Raw genomic sequence first — 24,202 nt, 5'->3', positions numbered from 1 at the left:
CTCCTTCACCCATCTTTGCTTGCTTTCCATTTTTCATAATTCTCATGGGTTTACTTCTTTCTTTGGGCTCTCTTGGGCCCGCTTGCTTCTTTTAGAGCCTTTTGAATATCTTATAGTTAGACCATTATTCTTGCCATTTGGGTTTAATGGTTTTCTTTTCACTTTGCTAATTCTTCTCCCTTATTGTCTCCCATATTGTTAGGTTTTTTCTTGTTATTAGGCCTTCTTGCCAAAGTGGACATCAACACATGTTGATAGACTAGACCATATATGATAAAGTATATTATTTGAAACCATGTGTTGTTAAGTCAAATTAGACCCAAATCGCACGCAGGTAAATGATTGGGTTTTAAGTAACCCTACTTATTTGATCTAGTTGAGATAAGATAGAAGGCTTAATACAAGCCTATTTTAAACATTCAACAATATTTGACTTTTTATGGCTGAATCAAGCATTATTTGACTTGTTTGAGTGGGATCACATTGCAATTTGCCTTGACTTGCCCAGGCACTAGATCTCAAAGCTTCCGTCAGCTACTACATTCCAACATAAAAACGTAAACATTAGACCGCCACACCCTATAAATCAACCCTTTTTTCAGCATCAAATTTCTCACACATGCACCACCATTCTCTCACCTTCCAAAATGGGCAGTGCAAGTAGGCCTCTTCTCTCTCTCCTCTGCTTCAACCTTCTCATCTCCTCTACTTTCTCAGAGCTCTGCAACCCACCAGACAAAAAAGTCTTGCTCCAAATCAAACAAGCCTTCAACAACCCCTACGTCCTTACCTCTTGGAAAACAAACACCGATTGCTGTACTGACTGGTGTTGTGTCACATGTGACTCCACCTCTCACCGCATCAACTCCCTCACCATCACTGCTGACAACCAGCTCTCTGGCCAAATCCCACCTGAAGTTGGTGACCTTCCATACCTCGAAACCCTTGAATTCCACAAACAACCCAACGTCACTGGTACTATTCAACCTGCCATTGTCAATCTCAAACACCTCAACTTCCTCGGACTCAGCTGGCTTAATCTGACTGGCCCAATTCCTGATTTCGTCAGCAAACTCAAAAACCTCACTTCCATTGACATCTCATTCAACCAACTCTCTGGCTCAATCCCACCCTCACTTTCGGAGCTTCCAAAGCTCGGTGGACTTCGCTTGGACCGTAACAAACTCTCCGGACCACTCCCCTATTCTTTCGGAAATTTTCCTCAGAGACTATACCTGTTCCTATCTCACAACCAACTAACCGGTCCAATCCCAACCTCGTTCGCCCACATGGACTTTGGCTATATTGATTTGTCGCGAAACAAACTCGAAGGCGATGCATCTGTGGTTTTCGGATCGAGCAAGACCACAGAGATCGTGGACTTGTCGAGGAACTTGTTGGAATTTAATCTGTCAAAGGTTGTGCTCCCCAAGAGTTTGACTTCTTTGGATCTTAACCACAATAAGATCTTTGGAGGTCTTCCTGTTGAGTTGACCAAATTGAATTTGCAGTACTTGAATGTGAGCTATAATAGGCTTTGTGGTCAGATTCCAGTGGGCGGCAAATTGCAAAGCTTCGATTATTCGAATTATTTCCACAACCGGTGCTTGTGTGGCTCTCCACTTCCAAGCTGCAAGTGATCTTATAATGGATTTGCACAGAAACTGAAGTGGGTCTCTCTGTAATTTTCAATTTACTACTACTACTACAATGTACTAAGTTTTTCAAAAGCTGTAGTATCTAGTAATAAGTTTGCTTTATTGCAAATTTAGTAAGATCGAGAACAGACAGGAGAACTATGTAATAAAAAAACATGTCCTTCGCCGCGTTGTGCTAAGAGATTAGGGAGCAGATTCGGTGTTTTACGTACAGCTAGGCACAGGTTTATCTTGTTACAGGAATTTATCCATTTTGAGAATATTTAAAAACACAATTAGTTGATGAGAGTCTTTGTAAGTTGTAACTTAATTTCAAAAGCCGCGATTAGTTAGACAACATGCCGCTTTCATGTTTACTGTTTAGTCGCGATGAGTGGTATTATCAAATAGTAATAAGCCGGACTGTTCCCACGATATGCTCGTTTCTCTGCTACTCACACAACATGATTTTTCAACACGACATCTCACATTTCTTCTCCAATCTTCCTTTCGTTCTTCATCCTTCACCCCAGTCACGCCAACCGATCCGACGACGTCGTCCAACCCCAAGGCGGCCACTACTCAGACCGGCAACGACCACAGGGAGACCTTGACCATAACCCCGAACACTTCATTCGTTGTTTGGGCTGTCACACCAAGGTAGGCCCACCACTCTCTCTCTCTCTCTCTCTGTCCCTGAGACCCCCCTAAAAAAAAAAGTGCAGTGCAGTCGGACCCAACTAAAATGATAGTGACAATGTAACATGTTTGCTAATTGTTGTAAGGTGGATCACTGATAAGAAAAAGTAATTATTATTTATAACAAAAATGCAAAAATCAAGATAGTTCTAGTTAGAGTGTGCCGAAGTGGAAGGAAGAGTTTTTGGCTTATGGATTTTGGTCTTTTTTGGGTTTTCTGATGGGAGAAGATGAAAGTGAAGGAAGAGCAGGAGAACGCAGGCTGGGGTTCTAGTGTACTGGTAGAGTGCGGGTCCCAATTTTTTGAGTTTTAGAAATTGAAAACAGAATCGAATTTAGGCGCCAAACGGACTTTGGAGATTTGGGTGGGGGGGGGGGGGGGTTGGGTTTAGAGTGATTGGAAATGATTTATAAAGTGAAGACTATTGATATTTCAGTGATGAGCAAGTATTTTTTTTCACCCGGGGGGTTTGAGTGATTGGAAATGATTTATGTGGGTCCGGGAAGTTTAGAATCCGGCCCAAACTCTATCTGGGCCCAGGGCCCGTGCCGAGGACGAATGATCGAAGGCCGAGGTGTCAAGGGGAACGGCTGAGGATTACCCTGTCCTCGGCACTCCAGGACCTCAATGGGAAGATCAACGTCTTGGTAAAGGTTATCCCCAAACAGCCCCTTGAAGGGGATGTGAGTGGAATAGGGCCCACATGGAGGTACGGTGCGAAATAAGTTCAAGGAAAATACGTCCCCTCCACATTAAATGCACCGGCCAACGTCCTGATCATGTTAATGAGAAAAGACGCTTGGACGGTGTAACTTCGATCCTCGCGACTAAACAGAAAAGTAAGAGGGGACAGCTAATGGGACAGGTACAGAAGTAAGCACCTGCCTGATCAACAAATGGAGGGATAGGATCAACGAGGAGGGGCTATATAATGTAAAAGTTAGTACGCCAAAGGGTAGCTGGGAAAAATGGCCAAAAACCAGAGCCTCCCAGCCCACCTCCAGGAGAAAGACTCCAGGGGTGAAGCCAACTTAACTATGTATGGATATCACGAAAAACTCACCGCCTGGTGACCAAGGCCTAGCCTTTCAAACCCACGCTCTACAAATGATATTGTTTGGGTCTTTTTACGTGTGAACCCAACACTGTTACGGTTCGTTACAAAATCGCATCCTTACAATTGGCGCCGTCTGTGGGGAAAGGCTTGTGTGTTGGCATAGGCGGTAAGTCGAAAGAGTTCCTTTGTCATTCCTAACAGCTGGTTATAGGTTCCTAACAGCTGGTTATAGAGTTCTAGTGTAAAGTTCCGCTAGGGGCTATGATTCTTGACTAGGGGCTACGCTTGGTAGTGTCAATCGCTCGGATGGTTCTAGAGGCTTGGCCGAGGAGCTAACTCCCCTAAAGCCAAGGTCCCACGCCAAAAAAAAAAAAAAAAAAAAAAAAAAAAAAAAAAAAACTGAGTTTTGGACAAAACCAAGGTATTGTATGGTCCTCGGACTCAAACCTATGGGGAAACCAACTACTTGGATGAGAAAACTGAGTTTTGGACAGAACCAAGGTATTGTATGGTCAAACTCCAACTACTCAAAACCTGGGACTCAAACCTATGGGGAAACCAACTACTTTTGGACAGAACCAAGGTATTGTATGGTCCTCGGACTCAAACCTGTGGGGAAACCAACTACTTGGATGAGAAAACTTTTGACAGAACCAAGGTATTGTATGGTCCTCGGACTCAAACCTATGGGGAAACCAACTACTTGGATGAGAAAACTGAGTTTTGGACAGAACCAAGGTATTGTATGGTCCTCGGACTCAAACCTATGGGGAAACCAACTACTTGGACGAGAAAACTGAGTTTTGAACAGAACCAAGGTATTGTATAGTCCTCGGACTCAAACCTGTGGGGAAACCAACTACTTGGAAGAGAAAACTGAGTTTTGGACAGAACCAAGGTATTGTATGGTTCTCGGACTCAAACCTGTGGGGAAACCAACTACTTGGATGAAAAAACTGAGTTTTGGACAGAACCAAGGTATTGTATGGTCCTCGGACTCAAACTTATGGGGAAACCAACTACTTGGATGAGAAAACTGAGTTTTGGACAGAACCAAGGTATTGTATGGTCCTCGGACTCAAACCTATGGGGAAACCAACTACTTGGATGAGAAAACTGAGTTTTTGACAGAACCAAGGTATTGTATGGTCCTCGGACTCAAACCTGTGGGGAAACCAACTACTTGGATGAGAAAACTGAGTTTTGGATAGAACCAAGGTATTGTATGGTCCTCAGACTCAAACCTATAGGGAAACCAACTACTTGGATGAGAAAACTGAGTTTTGGATAGAACCAAGGTATTGTATGGTCCTCAGACTCAAACCTATGGGGAAACCAACTACTTGGATGAGAAAACTAAGTTTTGGACAGAACCAAGGTATTGTATGGTCCTCGGACTCAAATCTGTGGGGAAACCAACTACTTGGATGAGAAAACTGAGTTTTGGACAGAACCAAGGTATTGTATGGTCCTCGAACTCAAACCTGTGGGGAAACCAACTACTTTGATGAAAGAACTAAGTTTTGGACAGAACCAAGGTATTGTATGGTCCTCAGACTCAAACCTATGGGGAAACCAACTACTTGGATGAGAAAACTGAGTTTTGGACAGAACCAAGGTATTGTTTGGTCCTCGGACTCAAATCTATGGGAAAACCAACTACTTGGATGAGAAAACTGAGTTTTGGACAGAACTAAGGTATTGTATAGTACTCGGACTCAAACCTATGGGGAAACCAACCACTTTCATGAAACCTAGGCATTAAGCAGGACTTGGCAGCTACACGTGATATCTAAAATGATGCCTATATCTTAGTTGAATGAGGGTTAGAAATGAGTCTAAAGGCTCTGCGGGTGCAAGTAAGCTAGGGTTTTGAAACATGATGTTAAATGTATTGCATGCACAAATATTCATACATGTTAAGATGAATCAGTGCAGAATTCATAAACAATATTACGTATTAACGAGGACAGCTAACAAGTAACCAAAAGGAAAAAGGAAGAACAAGATTTCGTATATACATGTACAAACGCTTTCAAATTATTAACAGATTAGAAAGTTTTCGAAATAAAAAGAAACAAGTTAATCGTTAAACTAAAAACGAATACAAAAGCCTAGCCAGGATTTCTACTTTTTTAGTTTTGCGTCGGTCACGTCCTGGGAGGAAGGAATGGGATCAGCTTCGACGCTTTGGAGGATAGTCCCTTCTGGGGAAGGCTAAACAGGGTCAGCATTGGTACTCTGGGGGACCACAGCAAGGGGAACTGCCTGTGGCGGCTGGGCAAGTGTGGCTGGCTCCTCAGCACTAGACACCTAAATGCCAACCACGGGCTCAGTAACCTCTCTAGGTGCCTCAGGATGCATATGCTGAGATATTTCTATCACATCCTAAAGTTCTCCCTCTTTGAGCATCTTGCCATAAGAACCGCTGACCTGTAAGTCTTCCGACGGGATGACCCCTTCCTCGGGTTGGTCATCCATAGTCACGGAGCTGGTGGAAGTGGCCTCGCGGATAGCAGTAGGGTAGAATATGTTCTCCGCCTTCCACAAATCAGATGAAACATCCACTCCAGCTCGCTTTAATGCCTCTTCCCAAACCTGGGAGTAATAAAACCTGCACACTCTAGGAATCTGGGCTTTAAGGATGGCTTGGGTTTCGGTCACCCCCGCATTATAACCATCATCCTCGGCCGTTTCCTTGGCAACCTCTGCCTCGTTTCTGGCAAACTCGGCCTCCTTCTTGGCCCTTAGGGCTTCATCACGGGCGTATTCTGCCACCCCTTTATCATGCTCAACCGCGGCCAGCTGCTTATTTAAACCCTTGATCAGATCTTTGGCTATTCGCAACTGATTCTCGGCTTCAAGTACGCGCTTTGTTTGGTCCTCGGCCTGTTTTTGGGCGCTAGCTAGGCCTGCCGAGACGTTATCCCTCTCACGGATAATTATTGTTAAGTCAGCCTTGACTTTGGCAAGTTCATCCTCAGAGGCTTCAAGAGTCTTCGAGGCCGTTATGCGCTTCTTACGTTCGTTCTCGGCCGCCTTACTCCTGTTATTCACCTCTTCCTCCATCCTATAAGTTGCCTGGAAAGCCTGGCAAAGGAGATGAGCGTGTAGTTAGTGACAAACCGGTGGCAAGAGTTAATAAAGTTTTAGGTTTCAAGAAATCTTACCATGCCCAGGTACCTCTTAGTACTGAGGAAGACCTCCTACATCCTCATTTTCCTCAGTTCATCTATGTCATTAGGGAGTAACATGGTTCTCCCTAATGCGTCTGCCACGTAGCCACCCTCGCCATCTCCAAGGTCCCTTATGGACGCCGTTTCCAGTAGTGGACCCCCGTGAAGCATTGGGGCAGGAAGCTAGGTACTCGGTAAGGACTGGGCCTCAATCCCCTTTCCCTTGCCTTGAGAAGTTTGGACTTCAGTTTCTTTGCCCTTGCCCTGGTGTCCAATCTTCAGTTGTTTAGTACGCGGAGCCTCATCCTTTTCCTTAGAAGGGTGGGATTTTCCCCCCTCCGTGACTTCCTTGCCCTTGGGACTCCTCTTTCTCTTTGAATCAGTGCCTTCGGGTCGAGGAGGCCGAGCTGGTTGGGAGAAAGCAGGAAGTTCGGGGTGGGGGGATTGTGGCTGTGACTTGGTGGAAGATGACCTGGTCTGGATAATAGGAGGCCGAGGTGGTGGGGAAGGAGCCTCGGTTTGTGGCGTCCCCTGTGTATCCTTCCTGGGTTGGCCCTCGAGGAGTTGGAGAAGGGGGGCCAGGGGTTTTCTCTTGAGTCCCATTTCGGCTTGAGAAGAGGTGCCTATTGATGACAATTCCGCCTCGGACAAGGCTGGGGCACCTATATCACCAAAAGGATCCTCGGATTGGTAGACTTGGTCAAAAACCCCAAATCCTTCCTCGGGCCGGTCTAGCTCACCTTCGTCCTCTGCTACTTGATAAGACGAGGAGGGGCCCACTAGTGGGATGTTCACAGGAATAGATAGTTCCTAGGAAATAAGGAATCCTGTCTCAACCACGGTAATTTTTGGAAGCCAAGGACAGCTGGTGCTGATCACGTGCCTTGCATCCGCAAATGACTTCTGAACAGAGGGGTACCCTAATATCTTATGAGCAGCTCGGACTTGACCATCTCCGTCATTTACAAAAACTGCTGCTTGCAAGACAGTCTCCAAGTCCGCCCGGTTGACTAAGTGAAAATGCCGTGTGTAGGCGTGTGGATCTACAAAAAGACAAACACGTATGCATGGTTAGTTACAGAACAACATTAGATTAGAATGGCGTAAAGGGTCATCCCCCTTCCATTCCCAGTACCCCACCTGGTTCTCCTTCTACTATGGGGCACGGATCGCCATCGTGCCATTCACCAGAGATGATAAGGAAATCCTTGTTCAGTCCTTTGTTGGAGTCAGGGAGGCACTGGATTAACCGAACCCTTTCGTCCCTCGACTTCATGTAGTAGATTTTCCCCTTCAATTTTTAGAGGTTATAGCACCAATTCACGTCATGATGGGTCAGTCTTAACCCCATCTTCTCGTTTAAAGCGTCCACGCAACCCAAAATCCTAAAAACGTTACCGGCGTATTGGGTGGGGGCTAAACGGAAGTGCCTGAGGTAACCCCTCGTCACTGACCCCATAGGGATTTTCATACCCCCCCCCTCTACAAAGGCGAGGACGGGAATTACTACCGCGCCCGTTTTCCTCTTATAGTGCCATTCCCCCATCTTACAGTGCTTCAGGCTTACGTTAGGGGGAATCCTATAATCAACGATGAACTTATTCATCGCCTCTTCAGTATCGACTAATTTCCTCAGTCTCAATTTAGTCATCTCTGTGATTTACTAAACAAACCCAACACGTGATGGGAGAAGAAAGGGAGCCAAAGAGAAATAAACCCAGAAAAGAAAAGGCACGAGTTAATGGAGGTAGGGAACTTACATAAAAGAAGAATTACGCTTCGGACAGGCTTTTTGTGCTTGAGATAGACTTGAATTTGGGCAAAAGTTCAGATGAACCCAGAATATACACGCTAGAACTCTTAAGTGCAGAACTGAAGAGACGGATCCATCCCAAAAAATATTTTATACTTTCTAGGGTAACTGCACACCTTTTCCCGCCCATAAAGACCAAGGGATCACCACCGTTCGATTTCCATCATACCGTAGAACGTGAGAAACACAAAGCCGCCAGTATTTAATGAGGCCATGTTTCGCCTTCCAAGGGCTCTAGGAATGTGTCTCGGGCAGATGAAAAGTCTCGGGAACCGATAGGTGACAAGGATTGGCAGGCATTGGCAGATATCTGATGTCATCAAAACCCTCCTATCCGTCCGAGGAGACGGATGACAGGATTTTGAGGGGCTATTGTGGGTTCGGGAAGTTTAGAATCCGGCCCAAACTCTATCTGGGTCCAAGGCCCGTGCCGAGGATGTCGTGTGCCGAGGACGAATGATCGAAGGCCGAGGTGTCAAGGGGAACGGCTGAGGATTACCCTGTCCTCGGCACTCCAGGACCTCAATGGGAAGATCAACGTCTTGGTAAAGGCTATCACAAACAGCCCCTTGAAGGGGATGTGAGTGGAATAGGGCCCACATGGAGGTACGGTGCAAAATAGGTTCAAGGAAAATACGTCCCCTCCACATTAAATGCACCGGCCAACGTCCTGATCATGTTAATGAGAAAAGACGCTTAGACGGTGTAACTTCGATCCTCGCGACTAAACAGAAAAGTAAGAGGGGACAGTTGATGGGATAGGTACAGAAGTAAGCACCTGCCTGATCAACAAATGGAGGGATAAGATCAACGAGGAGGGGCTATATAATGTAAAAGTTAGTGCGCCAAAGGGTGGCTGGGAAAAATGGCCAAAAACCAGAGCCTCCCAGCCCACCTCCAGGAGAAAGACTCAGGGGTGAAGACAACTTAACTATGTATGGATATCACGAAAAACCCATCGCCTGATGACCAAGGCCTAGCCTTTCAAACCCACGCTCTACAAATGATATTGTTTGGGCCTTTTTACGTGCGAACCCAACACTGTTACGGTTCGTTACAAAATCGCGTCCTTACAATTTATAAAGGGAAGAGTGATGATATTTCAGTGATGAGCAAGCATTTTTTTTTCACCCGAATAACCTCTTTTTTTCTTTCCCTTTTTATAAGTAGAGCTTTTTGGAAGCTCACTTGTTTTTTAGGTGCAATTTTGTTCTTGTCCAATAAACTCATTTTCAAAAACAATTGAAAAATATACTTCAAAAGCTGAAAAATTAACTGTACAAAACAGGTATCAACGTGACATTTGTACATATGACATTCTATTCTTGATTGTACGAAACAATGACAGGAGATAATGAAAATCACAATTTGGATGACATGTCAATTACCCTTTATGTACTGCATTAGACTAACTGCCTCAGACTAAGGTAGTTCTTAGTTCAAGTGATTTTTGGGGGAAGATGGAATTAAGGGATCCGGATCCTCTCCATTTCTATTTGAAATGGAGAGTGTCCAGTTAAGAGACCAGATTCGCTTAAAATAAATCAAAGGCTTAAACTGTGGTACGTCAATTAAAATTTAAGTCACTTAACTCTTCAAGTTCAATCGGGGTTAACAAACTTAACTCTTCAAGTTCAACCCGGGTTAAACTCTTCAAGTTCACTGAATAGAAAAGCTTTGTGTTTACTCTGTGTTAACTCTATTGAAAAAGAAAAATGCATAACAAAGATGGACGCTAAGAACACAACCAGATTTGATGGGATCTGGTTTGGAAGATCAACTTGTGGATCTTTCCCCAGATTTGCTATAATATCACCTACCTAAATAAAAAATCAAAGCAATAGGCATGAGAGAGGCTGGGTTTTTGGGGCGTGGGGCTGAGGTTGTGAAGCCTAGTTTTGAAAAGAGCTTAGTTTTGGTAGAGTGTTCTTCTCTCCATCGGAACAATAGGCTCATTATGCTAATTACTAAACTTGCTGCCATTTTTGTAGAAAGCAACGAGAAAGAGTTTCTTGTTCAGGTACTTGAAAGCCAAATGAAAAATGATAGAGCTTTTTTTGAACTCCTGTGCTGTTTGAATTCTTAAGTCTTAAGCCAAGCGTCCGTCTCTCTCAAATTTTATTTTTTTAATCTTCTGCCTTGGTTTATTTCTGTATCACCATGATATACCAAGTACATTAAAAGAACCCATGCCTATTGCTATAATATCCCCAGATTTGAGCATCAAAATATATATATATATATATATATCCCCAGATTTGCTATAATATCACCTACCTAAATAAAAAAATCAAAGCAAATCTGGGGAAAGATCCACAAGTTCATCTTCCAAACCAGATCCCATCAAGTCACCGCCAATGACCATTGCCACCGCCACCAGCCCCAACGAGCACAACACTACCAGACCCGACCTCATCGACTTGGAGTGAGCCACCATTCGCCCATGTCTACCTTGCAACCCCATGAAATCTGGTTTGTGTTCTTAGCGTCCTTCTCTGTTGTGCATTTTTCTTTTTCAATAGAGTTAACACAGAGCTTTTCTATTCAGTGAACTTGAAGAGTTAAGTTTGTTAACCCTGGTTGAACTTGAAGAGTTAAGTGGCTTGAATTTTAATTGACGTGGCACAGTTTAAGCCTTAGATTTATTTTAAACAAATCTGGTCCCTTAACTGGACCCTCTCCATTTCAAATAGAAATGGAGAGGATCCGGATCCGAAATTAAGGGAAGGGAAATTAGGAGGGCTTTGGATGAGGGAGGTTGTTTGGTTGGGAGGAGAAAGAGGAGGCAATTTTTGGTGGGCCAACTTTTTTAACTCAATGTTAAATTTTGGCAAAAATGCAAAACTAACCCTTTAACTTTCATCGTTTTTCATTTCAGTCCTCTAACTTTCAGTTTTGTCAATTCAGTTCTCTAACTTTCAATTTTTGTCAATACAGGGCTCTGTTACAACTCAGTTAATGGTTGCCGTTAGAACTCCTAAAACGACGCCGTTCCCCTTCCCCTGAAACAAAAATGGCATCGAACAATCGATGACATCGTCGCCGTGTAAACCACTATGGCTCATCTTCATGATAATCCCGAAGGGCTTGAACGGTAATTTGGCCACAACCTTGCCTTCAAACAAGGAGTTGAGGAGCCCAAAAACGATGAAGAGAACAAGCGCGACCACCGCACCAGACTTGAACTTGATGGGAGAAAGGTCGCGGCTGGATTCCTTGAGACTCGTCTCGACGCGATCGATCTTCTTGGTCTTGGATTTCTTATTGCTGATTTTGACTTTTGCAATGGAGGAGGAGGACGAGGAATTTGGGGTTTCGATTTTGATGGTCTCGAGTTTTTTGGCGGCTCGATTGAAGAGCGGAGGGATTTGTAGGAGTTGGTACGGTAGATGAGGAGCCCGGAGATGTTTCTTTGTTTTTTTTTTATTCAAGGGAACGACGTTCCCCTCAATTTTTTTTTTTTTTAGATTTTTCTTATTTTATTTTAATTTTGAATTTATTAAAAAAAAATGCAAAACGGCATCGTTTCAGAGTTCTAACGACAACTACTAACTGAGTTATAACGGAGCCCTGCATTGACAAAAATTGAAAGTTAAAGGACTGAATTAACAAAACTGAAAGTTAGAAAACTGAAATGAAAAATGGTGAAAATTGGAAGGTCAGTTTTGCATTTTTGCCTTAAGTTTTTATTTATTTTATACTCTTAAGCTTCATTTAAGAGTTCATAAGGGAATGGAATAATTATAAGGGAATGAAAATGAATAGAATGGAATGTATTTAAGTAAGGGAAAAGAATGAAATGGAAAGGAATTAAATAACCTTAAGTGGATATTTTAAAATAAATAAATGAAAATAAATAGAATATAAGTTATTTTATTTGGGAGTAATATAGAGGAAATGGAATGAAATCATTTTATGATAATATTACTATTAGACCCATATTTTAAAATAAAGAATTGAATATATAAGAGTATTTTTGGAGTTTTAGTAAAAAAATTCATTAAATCTAATTTCATTCCCTCTTATTTTTCCCAATTTCAGGGAGAATGAAAATTTGAGATTTTAAGGGAATAAAAAGAAATGAGTATTCTCTCCTACTTATTCCATTTCCTCCCACTTAAACTCCCAAATAAGGAAATGAACTTTTCATTCCCTCTATTAAAACTCCCAAACAAGGGAAGGGAAGAATATTCTAAAATTACTTTTTTATTTTTTTTCCATTCCATTTCATTCCCTCCTCCCAAACAAGGGCTTAACAAAAATTTTTCCCTTTTAAACTATTAAATTTTTTTTTTATGTAATTAGGGTAATGGAGCAAATTTTTTGCAAATTACATTTTCTATCCTCTAATTCTTCTTTTCAACCAAACAAAAAAGGTTTTCATCCACCTTATCCATCCTTCCAACCAATCACATAGATGAAAAATTAAATTTTTTTTCTATCCCTCAACTTTTTAAGCCCTCACCAAACAATGCCTAAGAGAGTGACCGCTAGACAGCCCACGCCCAATAATAAATCTCTCTTTTTCAATAACAAATTTCACACCACCATTCTCGTCTAGAATACTAAGTGTGTGTTTGTATTCAGCTTCTGCGTTTGGAGCTGCATTTTGTTCCTTTTTTTTTTTTTTTTTTTTTTGGTTTTCACGCATTTTGGAGTATTGCGGTTACTGTTCAATAAACAGTAACCGCAAATGTTGACTTTCTGCAGTGAACAGTGCATATATGCACTGTTTACGAATCCACAAATTTCATTTTTTATCAATTTTTTCATTAAAAATGGGTCCCACAACACTATTCACACATTTAAAAATTATTTTGCTACAGTGTTTTCAGTTTTCAGTTTCAGCAAAATAACAGTAACCGCAAATGTTGACTTTCTGCAGTGAACAGTGCATATATGCACTGTTTACGAATCCACAAATTTCATTTTTTATCAATTTTTTCATTAAAAATGGGTCCCACAACACTATTCACACATTTAAAAATTATTTTGCTACAGTGTTTTCAGTTTTCAGTTTCAGCAAAATAAGTTTTATCCAAACACACCCTAAAACATGGGTAGTACAACTAGCCTTCTCTCCCTCCTCTGCTATACCCTTCTCATCTCCTCTACTTTCTCCGAACTCTGCAACCCACAATACAAAAAAGTCTTACTCCAAATCAAACAAGCCTTCAACAACCCCTACGTACTTGCCTCTTGGGACCCAAACACCGATTGCTGTGACCGGTATTGTGTCACATGTGACTCCGCCTCTAACCGCATTAACTACCTCCCCACCTTCTCTGGCCATCTCTTCGGCCAAATCCCACCTGAAGTGGGTGACCTTCCTTTTCTCGGCACTCTTGAATTTCACAAGTTTCCCAATCTCACTGGTCCTATCCAACCTGCCACTGTCAAACAACAGTACACAGATCGTGGACTTGTCTGAGGAACTTGTTGGAGTTTAATCTGTCCAAGGTGGTGCTCGCCAAGAGATTGATTGCTTTGGATCTTAACCAAAACAAGATCTATGGAAGCATTCCTGTGGAGATTACGGCACTGAAGTTGCAGTTCTTTAATGTGAGTTATAATAGGCTTTGTGGTCAGATTCCAATAGGTGGTAAATTGCAAATTAAACTTCGATTATTCGACTTATTTCCATAACCAGTGCTTGAGTGGTGCTCCACTTGCAAGCTGCAAGTGATCTTATAATGATTTGCCCAGAAACTGAAGTGGGTTCCACTGTAATCTTTAAATTACTACTACTACGACAATGTACTCAGTTTTACAAAAGCTGTTAAGTCTTCGGTAATAGTTTGTTTTTAATCCATCAAGATTTGGGTATCCAAAAAAAAAAAAAAAAAATCTAAATAAATATTACTAGGAGTGAGTTTGGGTCGGGTCGGATTTGTTGTGACCTGAAACCTGACCCGATATTAATTGGGTTTGGCTGTCTAAAACCCGACCCGAACCGAAAAATGGATCTACAATCGGGTCGGTTTTCCGGGTCTCGGGTTGGACTTTTTTTTTTTTTTTTAATTTTAACGAGGCAAAATATTTGATTTGTATGCCTCAATTTGAGCCATACAGTCTCAACTTCTACAGATCAAATAAAATAAATAAAAAAAGAGAGAGAACCCCAATAAACAAAACAAAAAGAAAACTTCAACAAGCCAAACCCACATACCTTCCTTCCAAGCCATCCAAAGATCCCATTTCACTTCACAACTCAATAGTGCACAAGCACAAACACAAGTAGTATATCCATGATGATTTATCATAGACCCGATGGCGTCCCAACTCTACGCTATAAAATACTCAAACTCAAATAAAATTTCCTTCCTTCAGCTCAAATAAACCCCAAAACAAACTCAAACAAACTCCAATAAAATCAAATAAACCCACAACTCAAACAAACACTCAATTCCTCTCTTTTCACACAAACAAACTCCAATTTCATTCCAAACCCACAAGTAAAATTTTCTTCCTTCAGCCCAAATAAACCCCAAAACTCCAATTCCATTCCGTGCTCCGCCGTATGCGCGATTTCTACATGGAGATCTCTTTCCACTTCAAGAGTTCCGTTATTCCCTTCATCAGCAAAATCGCTCCCTCTGACACGTAAAGATTCGGAAATGCGACGGTAATCTCAGAAGCCAATACTTCCTTGGCCGGCTTCGACGGCCTGAAAATCCAGCGCGCCAATCAGAGCTTCCTCTTCCTCGGCGACGGCGACCAAAGCCACGACATTCCCTTTCCCTTTGGAACTCTCCTGGTCCTCAACCCATGACGATTCTGACGGGTACTCACTCCTCCGTGACTCAGCTGAAGAGACAACAACAAATGGTAAGGTTTTTTTCCCAAAAAAAAATTTGGGTTGAAGTAGTACATTTATAGGACCCGATACCGACCCGACATCGACCCGAACTCGAAAATAACCCGAGATTTAGGCCCGAAACCCAACCCAAATATTTTCAAACCCGCCCAAAACCTGTTGGGTCGAGTCGGTTCGGTCGGGTTTCCAGGTGGGCCGGGTCCCTTGCTCAGTCCTAAATATTACCATTTTGATTAAGTGCTATAAGAGCATTAGCATCAAAAAATTCTAATTCTATTCTATTTTACCATTCCAAAAAACAACTTTATCATTATATCATACCATTTTACCATTTCTCCTACATCCCAAAACTTTATTTTTATTAAAATATTATTTTTTAATAATTCTTTATTATTTATTTCCAACCGCTATATTTTTTCAGACTTCTGGAATTTCATCATTTTTTTTCATCCTTTTTTTCACTTTCTCTCCCATGCTCTCTGTCACTTACTCTCTGCCCCTCCATTTCCCTTTCTCTATGCCTGACTGCCTCTCGAGTTTGTGGGTCTCTATGGTGCTGGGTGTGGCTGGGCGATGGATCGTGGATCGTGGGTCTCTACGGTGGATCGTGGATCGTTTTTTGGTGAGTTTTAATTTTGTTGGGTTTTGATTGATTTTGGTGGGATTTGATTTTTGTGATTGGGTTTGTGGGTTGATCAGAGTGGCTTTGGGTGCTGGTTGTGGATGGGTATGGGTTATGGTGTTGGTGGCGGATTGATTTTGGGTTGGGGTTTGATTTTTGTGGTTGGGTTTATGGGTTGATCGGAGTGGCTTTAGGTGCTGCTTGTGAATGCGTATGGGTTACAGTATTGGTGGCAAATTGATTTTTGGTTGGGGTTCACGGTGATGGAAGGTAGGTGGGTGAGTGGGTTTTGGTTGATGGTGAGTATGGTTTGTAGTGGTGGTGGCTAGTGGTGGGATGATTTTGGGTTGGGGTTTACGGTGGTGGCAGGTGGGTGGGTGAGTGAGTTTTGGTTTATGGTGGTTAATGGTGGTTGGGGTTGAGGTTGTGGGTGGTGGTGGTGGCTATGGCTGTGGCTGTGGTGATAGTGGGTGTGGGTAGTGATGCTTCAACGATGGAGATGGGTGAGAGACTTGGTGAAGCTTCAACGATGGAGGATAGTGTGATGTTGATGTTGGGAGGAGGATGATGTTTGGGTTTGAAGAGATGAGAGAGCAAACAGAGAAACAAAGAAGGAAGAGAGAGGAGAGAAGATTTCATGGGAAAAAACATAGTAAAATATTATTATTTTTTTACAATATTGTGAACAGTACAATTCTATATTTAGAATTGTACTGTAACAGTATTGCAAAAAAATTTGCAATACTGCCGTTTACAATTCCCTGATGCAAGAGTTTTTGGGGCTTAAAATGTCAAATTTCCCTTAGATTTGGCATTAGCATTCCCCAATGCTAATGCTCTAACAACAAAAATAGAGAAGAAACCACAAAAATCAAAAAGACCTATTAACATTTAGGTGCAATTTGTCCAACAAATTCATTTTCAAAAAATGGAAAATATACTTCAAAAACTGAAAAATAAACTGTACTAAACAAGCATCAACGTGACATTTATACATATGACTTTCTATTCTTGATGGGTCCGTAACAATGGCAGGAGAAAATGAAAATCACAGTTTGGACAACATGTCCTTACCAAACAAATCCACACTTCTCCAAACCAGAATTGAATATAACTTTCATCAGCAATGTAGGCCAACTTGTAACCAAAGAATCAGTATTGTATTAATGACATTTATTATTGACATCCGTTTGTCAATTGGAAGCTGTGAAAGTGAGGGTGGGATAGAACTTTCATCAGCATTGTAACCAAACAAATCCACACTTCTCCAAACCAAATTTGAGTAAAAGTTTCATCAGAGTTTTCACCATTTAACATTGATTTCAATGTCACATACAAATGAAGTTTATCAGATGATAGTACACATTGAATTTGATACACATTAAATAGTAATTCACAAAACAACCCCACCTCGTACTATCTTTTTTTTTTTTTTTTTTTGGTTATTGTTTTGGAACCGCGGGGGGGCGGGGGGTGGGGGGGGGTTTCTCAAATATCAGTTATGATTCATTTTACAGGTTTAGTGAGGTGAAGAAGATTACCAAGAGAATAAATGCAGTATCTTCTCATATGGTGACGCCACTCTCATGATGGAGACTCTTTCCATTCTAATCTGTTAAGACCATCAACGATTGCCCTCCGGAACTCACCATTGTGTAGAAGGAAGGATGAGACATGCCCACCAGTGACCCATCTCACTTCTGAACCAGGCCAAGCCTTTTGAAGCTCCATCACAGAGTGTTTTGGAATATACCCATCATCCTGAAGCATGATTGCAGTTTAAGAATATAGCTCCCAAAGCTATATTTGGCGAGGAAGCAGTAAAAAATAAAGAGCAATAAATTACACAATGAAGATACACCAATCATAAGCAATAAGGGGTATGGATCCTGTGCAGTAGCTAGATGCAATACCTGATCGATGGTTGGGAGTAAAAGTTAAAAAGTTAACTTTCTCCACAGACATCAGATCACGCAAAAAGAAAAAAGGTAAAAAGTTAACTTCTTTTTTTGCCTAATTGGACAGCCTTGAAGAAAAGTTAACTTCTTAACTTGTGCTCCCAACTGTCCATAGGTATTGCATCCCATGCAATAACTATTGCACGGGATCTTGAATTCTTGATCAGGGAAAAAGAGAAGGCCCTTTATTGTGGGTGCTTCAGGTTTTAAAAAGCAAAGGCTGCTTGCATCTGGTTTGTTAACTCAGAGTTGTTTCAGCATTTTGTGAATTTGTAAGGTGCCTTACGCTTTTAAGGCAGGTTACCAGCTGCTTCTTAAAGCAGCTGAACTTCTCATTTTTCTGAAAGCTGCAAACTCCTAATTAGCCCCTATGATTGTGCCCAATTATTTTGTGTTTGTGATTTTTTTTTTTTTTGGTCTCAAAAGGTATGTTTGGGACAGGGAAAGGGGAGATAGAAAGGGGGAAAGTAGGCTAGAATGAGCTAATTTTAGTATATTTGGACCATCTCCCTCTCTCCCTCTAACCAAACATTTGGTAAATTTTGAGGCTGTTGTAAAGAGATGCATGTGGATTGTGCTTGAGCGCATCAAGATTTATATGCCCAAGAGAACTACAGTTTATAATGAAGACTTCCTAATGCATACAAGACTTACCTACAGAATATTAACTTCCATGGATTGATTAACACTAAATTTCAGATGGTATAAACTTTGTACCAATTGCAGCCAAAGGCGCTTAAACACCCCCCCAAACAACACAAAAATCACCCAGAAAAAGAAGGAAAAGAGTACAGAACATTCTTTCCTAGGTGTTACAATGCAATGACAGTCAACTGCAAGGATGGGAAAGAGAGAGAGGAACACGAGCTTCAAAGGTTGCTTCAATTCTATCTAACAGCATTCTTTTTTATCCATTTCTTTTCCCTTTTTTTTCTTTTTTTTCTTTTTCACGAGATAAATTATCAAATTATTAAAAGAGGGAAATTGCCAACTCCTTGTCAGCCATGCTTAGAAAACATGCCTATAAGTACTATAAAGATAAGACAATTAATAAGGATAAAGAAGACAACTATGGAGTCCTCATAAATTTTCTTAAATGACAAGTTCAGAAGGTAATATTGAGATCTGGTACTTACAGTAGCAGCAACAAATATTACAGCATCGGGGTTTTTGGGAATCGGAAAGCGTGTGACATCTGTGAGAGACAATACATTTCGCATCCGTTCTCTCACCTCCTCAAGAGTCATTGCAGCCTTCTGTGCTGCAAGATCCTCTCTTAGTGCCTCCCATGCAGTAGCATGCTGTAATATTCCTTCACAGAATGCCACAACAGCAGAGTGTGGTGATAAAAAAGGAAGGGTTGCAACAGGTGTAGGGTGAAGTGATCCAACCATTGCAGCATGTACACCTCCTGAATTCCCAAAAACCATCAAAGTTCGGACGGAAAAAAGAGACTTATCTTTGGGGTGTGAGTGCTCCACTTGTAGAGTTAACAATATATACATTTCTTTTTACACACTGAAATAATATTTTTATGTAAGCCAACAAATTAATTCAAAGTTTGAAATGACAAATTTGACTGACAAAAGATATGATCTCAAAGCTAGATTAGATCTAGCTAACTTTAATCTCTAGCAAAGGATTCAGTTTGAGCCTTACCCATGCTCAATCCACAAACACCCGTCTTGCCAAACCCTTCTTCAGAGTCTAACCAATGTAACAGTCCACGGGCCTCTTCAATGGTTGCCCTTCCTAATAAAAGCAAGTCACTAACGCACAAAAGTTTTGAACCAAACTGCATCATAGGGCGTCTTTGTCCATAGAAAGGGCTGCAATTAAATATTTACCTTTATTCAAAAGCTCATAGTTTACATTAAGTAATTTAAACGGAAGCACTTCTATCAATTTCTAGGAATACACAGAATTGGCATTTACCTCTCAAGCACCATGGTTGCAATGTTTTCCTTCAACAAAGGCCCACCAAGGCGCAGTCTCCGTTCAAAGGTATGGTCCCCAGTGCCTGCAAAAAGAGGCTACAAGTTGTAGTCCAGATGGCTAACTACCAAATGTCAAATGCACCAAAGGGTGGAGGTTCCTTCAGTGGAAAGGGTGTAATTTGAAATAGAATTTTGAGATTTGGCAGGATACTAGGAAATAATGAACATTGTTAATATCTGAAATTAGTATAACAAATTCAGAAATTAATCTGGAAAGTAGCACAAACAAGAATATACTCAAGTGAATGTGTGCAGAAGGAATAAAAAAAATTGTAGTTTTCAAAGTATCAGAAAGGTCACTGTAATATCAACTGTAGTTAGTATAGAAATTCCCATGAATAATTAATTACTTGAATAATTCACAATAGTGATGGAAGACACATGCTCAAATGAAAAATATTTGCATTTCAGTTTGGAATTAATAAACCAAAAATTAAACATTTCACCAACTGACTAATAACTACATTCTAACTGCCAAGAGGACAAACCTCAATACTTATTTCCCAATGGATATAGTATTTTCCAGCAGTAACATACATTGGAGGAATATAAACAAAACCTAATGCAAAAACATATAAATCTGCCAAAAATATTAAAAATACTTTAGTTAACCTTTACTAAGTGTAGTTATCACATTATCCTTAAAGTTAGACTTCATTGAGGAATTTTCCCTTTGGATAACCCCTTGGCCCTGCATCCGAGGGGGGAAGGAAACCAAAAGCAAAAATGAAAGGAGTCAAACATTTCAAAAGGAAACAAATTATATCAAAACTAAAGGTTCCAATCAATTGATAGACAATGGAACTAATCCAGAAGCCTAGCTCATGAAACGCACAGAAGCCTAGCTCAACACACAGAAGCCATTTATTTACCCAGTCAAATATTAAAGCTTTGAGTCGTTTCCATGCATTTAAACCAAAACTTAAAGTTCCAACCAATTGATAGCCAATGGAGCTAATCCAAAAACCTAGCTCATGAAACAAATGGAAGCCATTCATTTACCAAGTCAACTATTAAAGCTTGAGCTGTTCCCGTATGAACCTTACTTAAACACCAGATTTTACTTCTTTATTGAAATGCATAATTAGAGTAGGGATTTCAGCCAGCGTAAAGCCAATCCAATCAATCTAAACCAGCCCTCTTTACTTTGCTGCAGGTCAAAACCTTATATGGTTGCAGCAAATTATCATAAGGCTAATAAAAACCTGATGAATTCTCCAGTAAAACAATGTAAACTCAAATTAAGGCTTGACCAATTGAGAATAAAAAATCCTACCATTAACCATGCACAAGCTAATACATTAATCACAGCACCAAAACAAACACTTTGTGACAGATAAACAAAGCAATAAAACAAGAAACTCGCTTAAACGGTTAAACTCTCCATCGACAATGTAGTATTAAGCTAAAGTTCAATGCAAAGTCCTATTTCTGAATTACTGTGGAAGAAAATAAAACCAATATACCTGCAAGATGAACCACGCAGGCCATCCTCTGTGGCGGCACAAACTTGGGAGTAAGGAAAGCAACCCTTGCATTGTGGCACTCAGGAGGCAATGCACTTAGGAGTTGCTCATCACAAGGGGTCCTAAAGACCCCTTCTCTTAAACAAGCAGTCTTGGTCTCCCAAACTGTGTTCCAAACAGGTTTCACCAATGTGGGAGGACAATTCTGACCAACCACTTCTGGGAAAAGCTGTTTGATCATTCTCTCCAGCAATTCAAGCTTTGAGCCACCCCATCCTCCAGAGAAAAATAGTGGGCTTATCTTTGTTCTGTGCATAAATGCACCATAAACGTGGTCCAACACATTATGGAGCGTTCCAATATTAACTGTGACCATTCTGAGAGAACCCCACAAACTCAAACACCAAACAACTAATGAAAATTTTGAATATTTTATTCAAATTTTGAAACTTCTTTGAGAAACCCAGAAAATGTTATTCACAATAGTGAACTAACAAAAGAAAATTTTGGGTTAAATGTCTATCTAAAGCTCAAAACTTTTACAAACAAACAATAACAACCCATTAGTCAGGAATGAAAAGAATCAGATTTTTTGAGAATTTCTAATTAATTAGTAGATCTAGTCAATCGAGTATGACATTAAATTTTGAGAAACCGAGTGAAAGTAAATTGAAACCAGATAAATCACAGAATGAATGAGATATTCAAATTCGAATCCAAGAAATCAAGGAATAAAACTAAGAAGAATTATGAATCGAAGTCCGTTTGCCATAAATAAATAAATAAATTATTAATTAATTAATAGGAAAGGTGTTAAGAGAGAAAATTAGTCGAACCCAGAAAGAATAAATTAAACTTGATACTTACAAAGAAAACCGAGGGAGATCAAATTATGAAAATAAGAGAGAGACAGGGAGAGAGAGATGTACTCCAATTAAATTACAAAGAAAAACCGTGGGCGGAGGATTGGGGTCCCACGTGCCACCTCCTCACTCTCACCCTAAATCCTCGGTTTCTTTTTTTTTTCTAATTCTAGGTAGGATAAAATAAATGCATAATAATAGGCAAGATAAAAGAGTTTATTAGATTCAAGCAAAATATAAGGAAAAATTATTAGGTATTCCCAGAGTACTATAAATGTGTACTCTCTTCTTTTTTCATGTGTATTAAAAATATTTAGTATTCTAAAAAAAAAAAAAAAATACAACACAAGTTAGCCCCTTTTTTTTCTAAATAAAGTTAGCCCAATTTTAGTTTTTGGTTTGGAATATAAAAATATTCTCTGGAATATGATATCTTTATTCAAAGAATGTTATTATAATTATTTCCTCTTCTTGAAAAAAAGGAGTTATTTCATTTTCTTAATATATATTTAGATGGATAAAATTTAGGTTTAGTACTTTTAAGTGTTGTTCCTTAAGTTCCTATTTTAAAATTCAACCGTATAACTACTTAACTAGATACTTTCATCCCATGATAACTTTTAAGTTTTAAGTTTTCAAAAAAAAAACAATAATAATATAAAGGTGATCAAAATCAAATATCCTAAAATAATTGTCTAACATCAACGCATACAATACTAAAATAATTATTTTAATTATTTATTAGGATATCACTGCTTAGGATTTGTTTTCCTAAAAGACCAAAAAAAATATTTTAAGAGACAAAATTGAATGTAAAAAAAAAAAACAAAAAAAAAATCATCTGATCCTTAAAGATGAATAAACCATAATATTTTTAATTAATTAAGAGACAAAAGTATAATCCATAAAGATGAATAAACCATAATATTTTTAAAAAGATGATTACTTAGCATAAATACTTTGTAAAAAAAATTATATATTTAGCCTTTTTGTTTTTTGAATCATATTTTTGCTAATTAAAGGATATTAATTTGGGGCCATGATTGTAACTTTAAAAAATAAAAAATTTTCCAATTCACACAGTTGTGGGTACCCCACTTTTTAAATAGGGGTGGGTTTCAATTAGCTTAACCAGTAAAATTTTTTATGATTGTATAAGAAATTTAGGGTTTAATCCCTACCTACACAAAAAACTGATTAGTGTCTTGGTCTGATGATAAAAAGCTAACATCAGAAGCAGACATCATAAGTTGAAACTCTCAAAAAAAAGAAAAATTATGGAGTCCATATAAACCCTCAAAATGGGAATCCATATGCCCACACCCTTGAGCTATTTAGTATTGACCACCTAATATAGAAATGCTTAGGAATTCAAGAGGATTCATGACAGTCCTGAAATGATTAGTTTTTATATTCAAAAGTATAATCCATAATGATTAGTTTTTACGTGTTTTTTTTTTTTTTTTTGGAAGTAATTTTGTATTTTTTTATGAAGATAATTGAAGTATTTAAATACAAATAGATAACAAATACAAATAGGAATAAGACATTTGAATACAAATGGGTTGTGAGAATAATGGTGTTTTTTTCCCTTTTATACGTGAGATAGTATTACTCTTTTAACATTTTTTGGATTTTTTTTTTTTTTTTTTTTGATAAAGATAACTGAAGCATTTGAATTCAAATAGATAACAACTACAAATAAGGATCAGACATTTGAATTCAAATGCGTGGTGAAAGTAATGGTTCCCCCCTCCCCCCCTTCTCTCTTTTGTACGTGAGATAGTATTACTGTTTTAACCTTTTTTTTTTTTTGTAGGAAAAAATTAAACTAAAGGGCTTGTTATTTCAAAATTTGTATGAGGATATTTTGGTACACCAAAAATTGAAGACGAAACAAATGAATTCTCTTATTAATAGTATAGAAGATTAATGAATAAAAAACAAGAAAACATTGGGTTTGCCTAACAAGTAAAAAAATTTGAGAGGACTCAACGACTTCTCGCAGCCACTATGGCTCAATGCTATGTCAAAATCCAACGACCAAGCAAATCGTGACTTACATTCTTAGAATTGTGCACATCAAGCCTTCGCCT

The 24,202-nt window shown here is 39.7% G+C and overlaps 3 protein-coding genes across 4 annotated transcripts; 1 reads left to right on the top strand and 2 right to left on the bottom strand.

Annotated features, from left to right (window-relative positions):
- Nucleotides 1–452: 452 nt before the first annotated feature.
- LOC115973047 (polygalacturonase inhibitor-like) lies at nt 453–11,744 on the top strand. The gene is made up of 2 exons (XM_031093285.1): nt 453–2,297; nt 11,321–11,744. Exon 1 carries the CDS (start codon nt 648–650, stop codon nt 1,638–1,640), a length of 993 nt encoding a protein of 330 aa, XP_030949145.1. The 5' UTR covers nt 453–647; the 3' UTR covers nt 1,641–2,297; nt 11,321–11,744.
- LOC115973048 (translation initiation factor IF-2-like) lies at nt 5,783–7,173 on the bottom strand. The gene is made up of 2 exons (XM_031093286.1): nt 6,773–7,173; nt 5,783–6,440 (listed from the first exon to the last, which is right to left on the bottom strand). The coding sequence occupies exons 1-2, from the start codon at nt 7,171–7,173 to the stop codon at nt 5,783–5,785; spliced, it is 1,059 nt and encodes a 352-aa protein (XP_030949146.1).
- A 2,992-nt stretch (nt 11,745–14,736) lies between the features above and the next one.
- LOC115973052 (protein ABHD18-like) lies at nt 14,737–22,214 on the bottom strand. Of its 2 annotated transcripts, none has more exons than XM_031093291.1 (6): nt 21,244–22,084; nt 19,716–19,800; nt 19,440–19,609; nt 18,917–19,191; nt 17,364–17,583; nt 14,737–15,190 (listed from the first exon to the last, which is right to left on the bottom strand). In XM_031093291.1, exons 1-5 carry the CDS (start codon nt 21,617–21,619, stop codon nt 17,407–17,409), a joined length of 1,083 nt encoding a protein of 360 aa, XP_030949151.1. In that variant the 5' UTR covers nt 21,620–22,084; the 3' UTR covers nt 14,737–15,190; nt 17,364–17,406. The 2 variants fall into 2 exon arrangements, with proteins under 2 accessions (XP_030949151.1, XP_030949150.1); XM_031093290.1 differs by lacking the exon at nt 14,737–15,190 and adding an exon at nt 22,111–22,214 and having other exon boundaries at nt 17,097–17,583; nt 21,244–21,620.
- Nucleotides 22,215–24,202: the final 1,988 nt, after the last annotated feature.

This window comes from Quercus lobata, unplaced genomic scaffold (assembly GCF_001633185.2).
Source record: "Quercus lobata isolate SW786 unplaced genomic scaffold, ValleyOak3.0 Primary Assembly Scq3eQI_2022, whole genome shotgun sequence".
Taxonomy (NCBI): Eukaryota; Viridiplantae; Streptophyta; class Magnoliopsida; order Fagales; family Fagaceae; genus Quercus; species Quercus lobata.
Note: the sequence above shows the minus strand (reverse complement) of the source record. Positions and strands in the feature narration are given on the sequence as shown.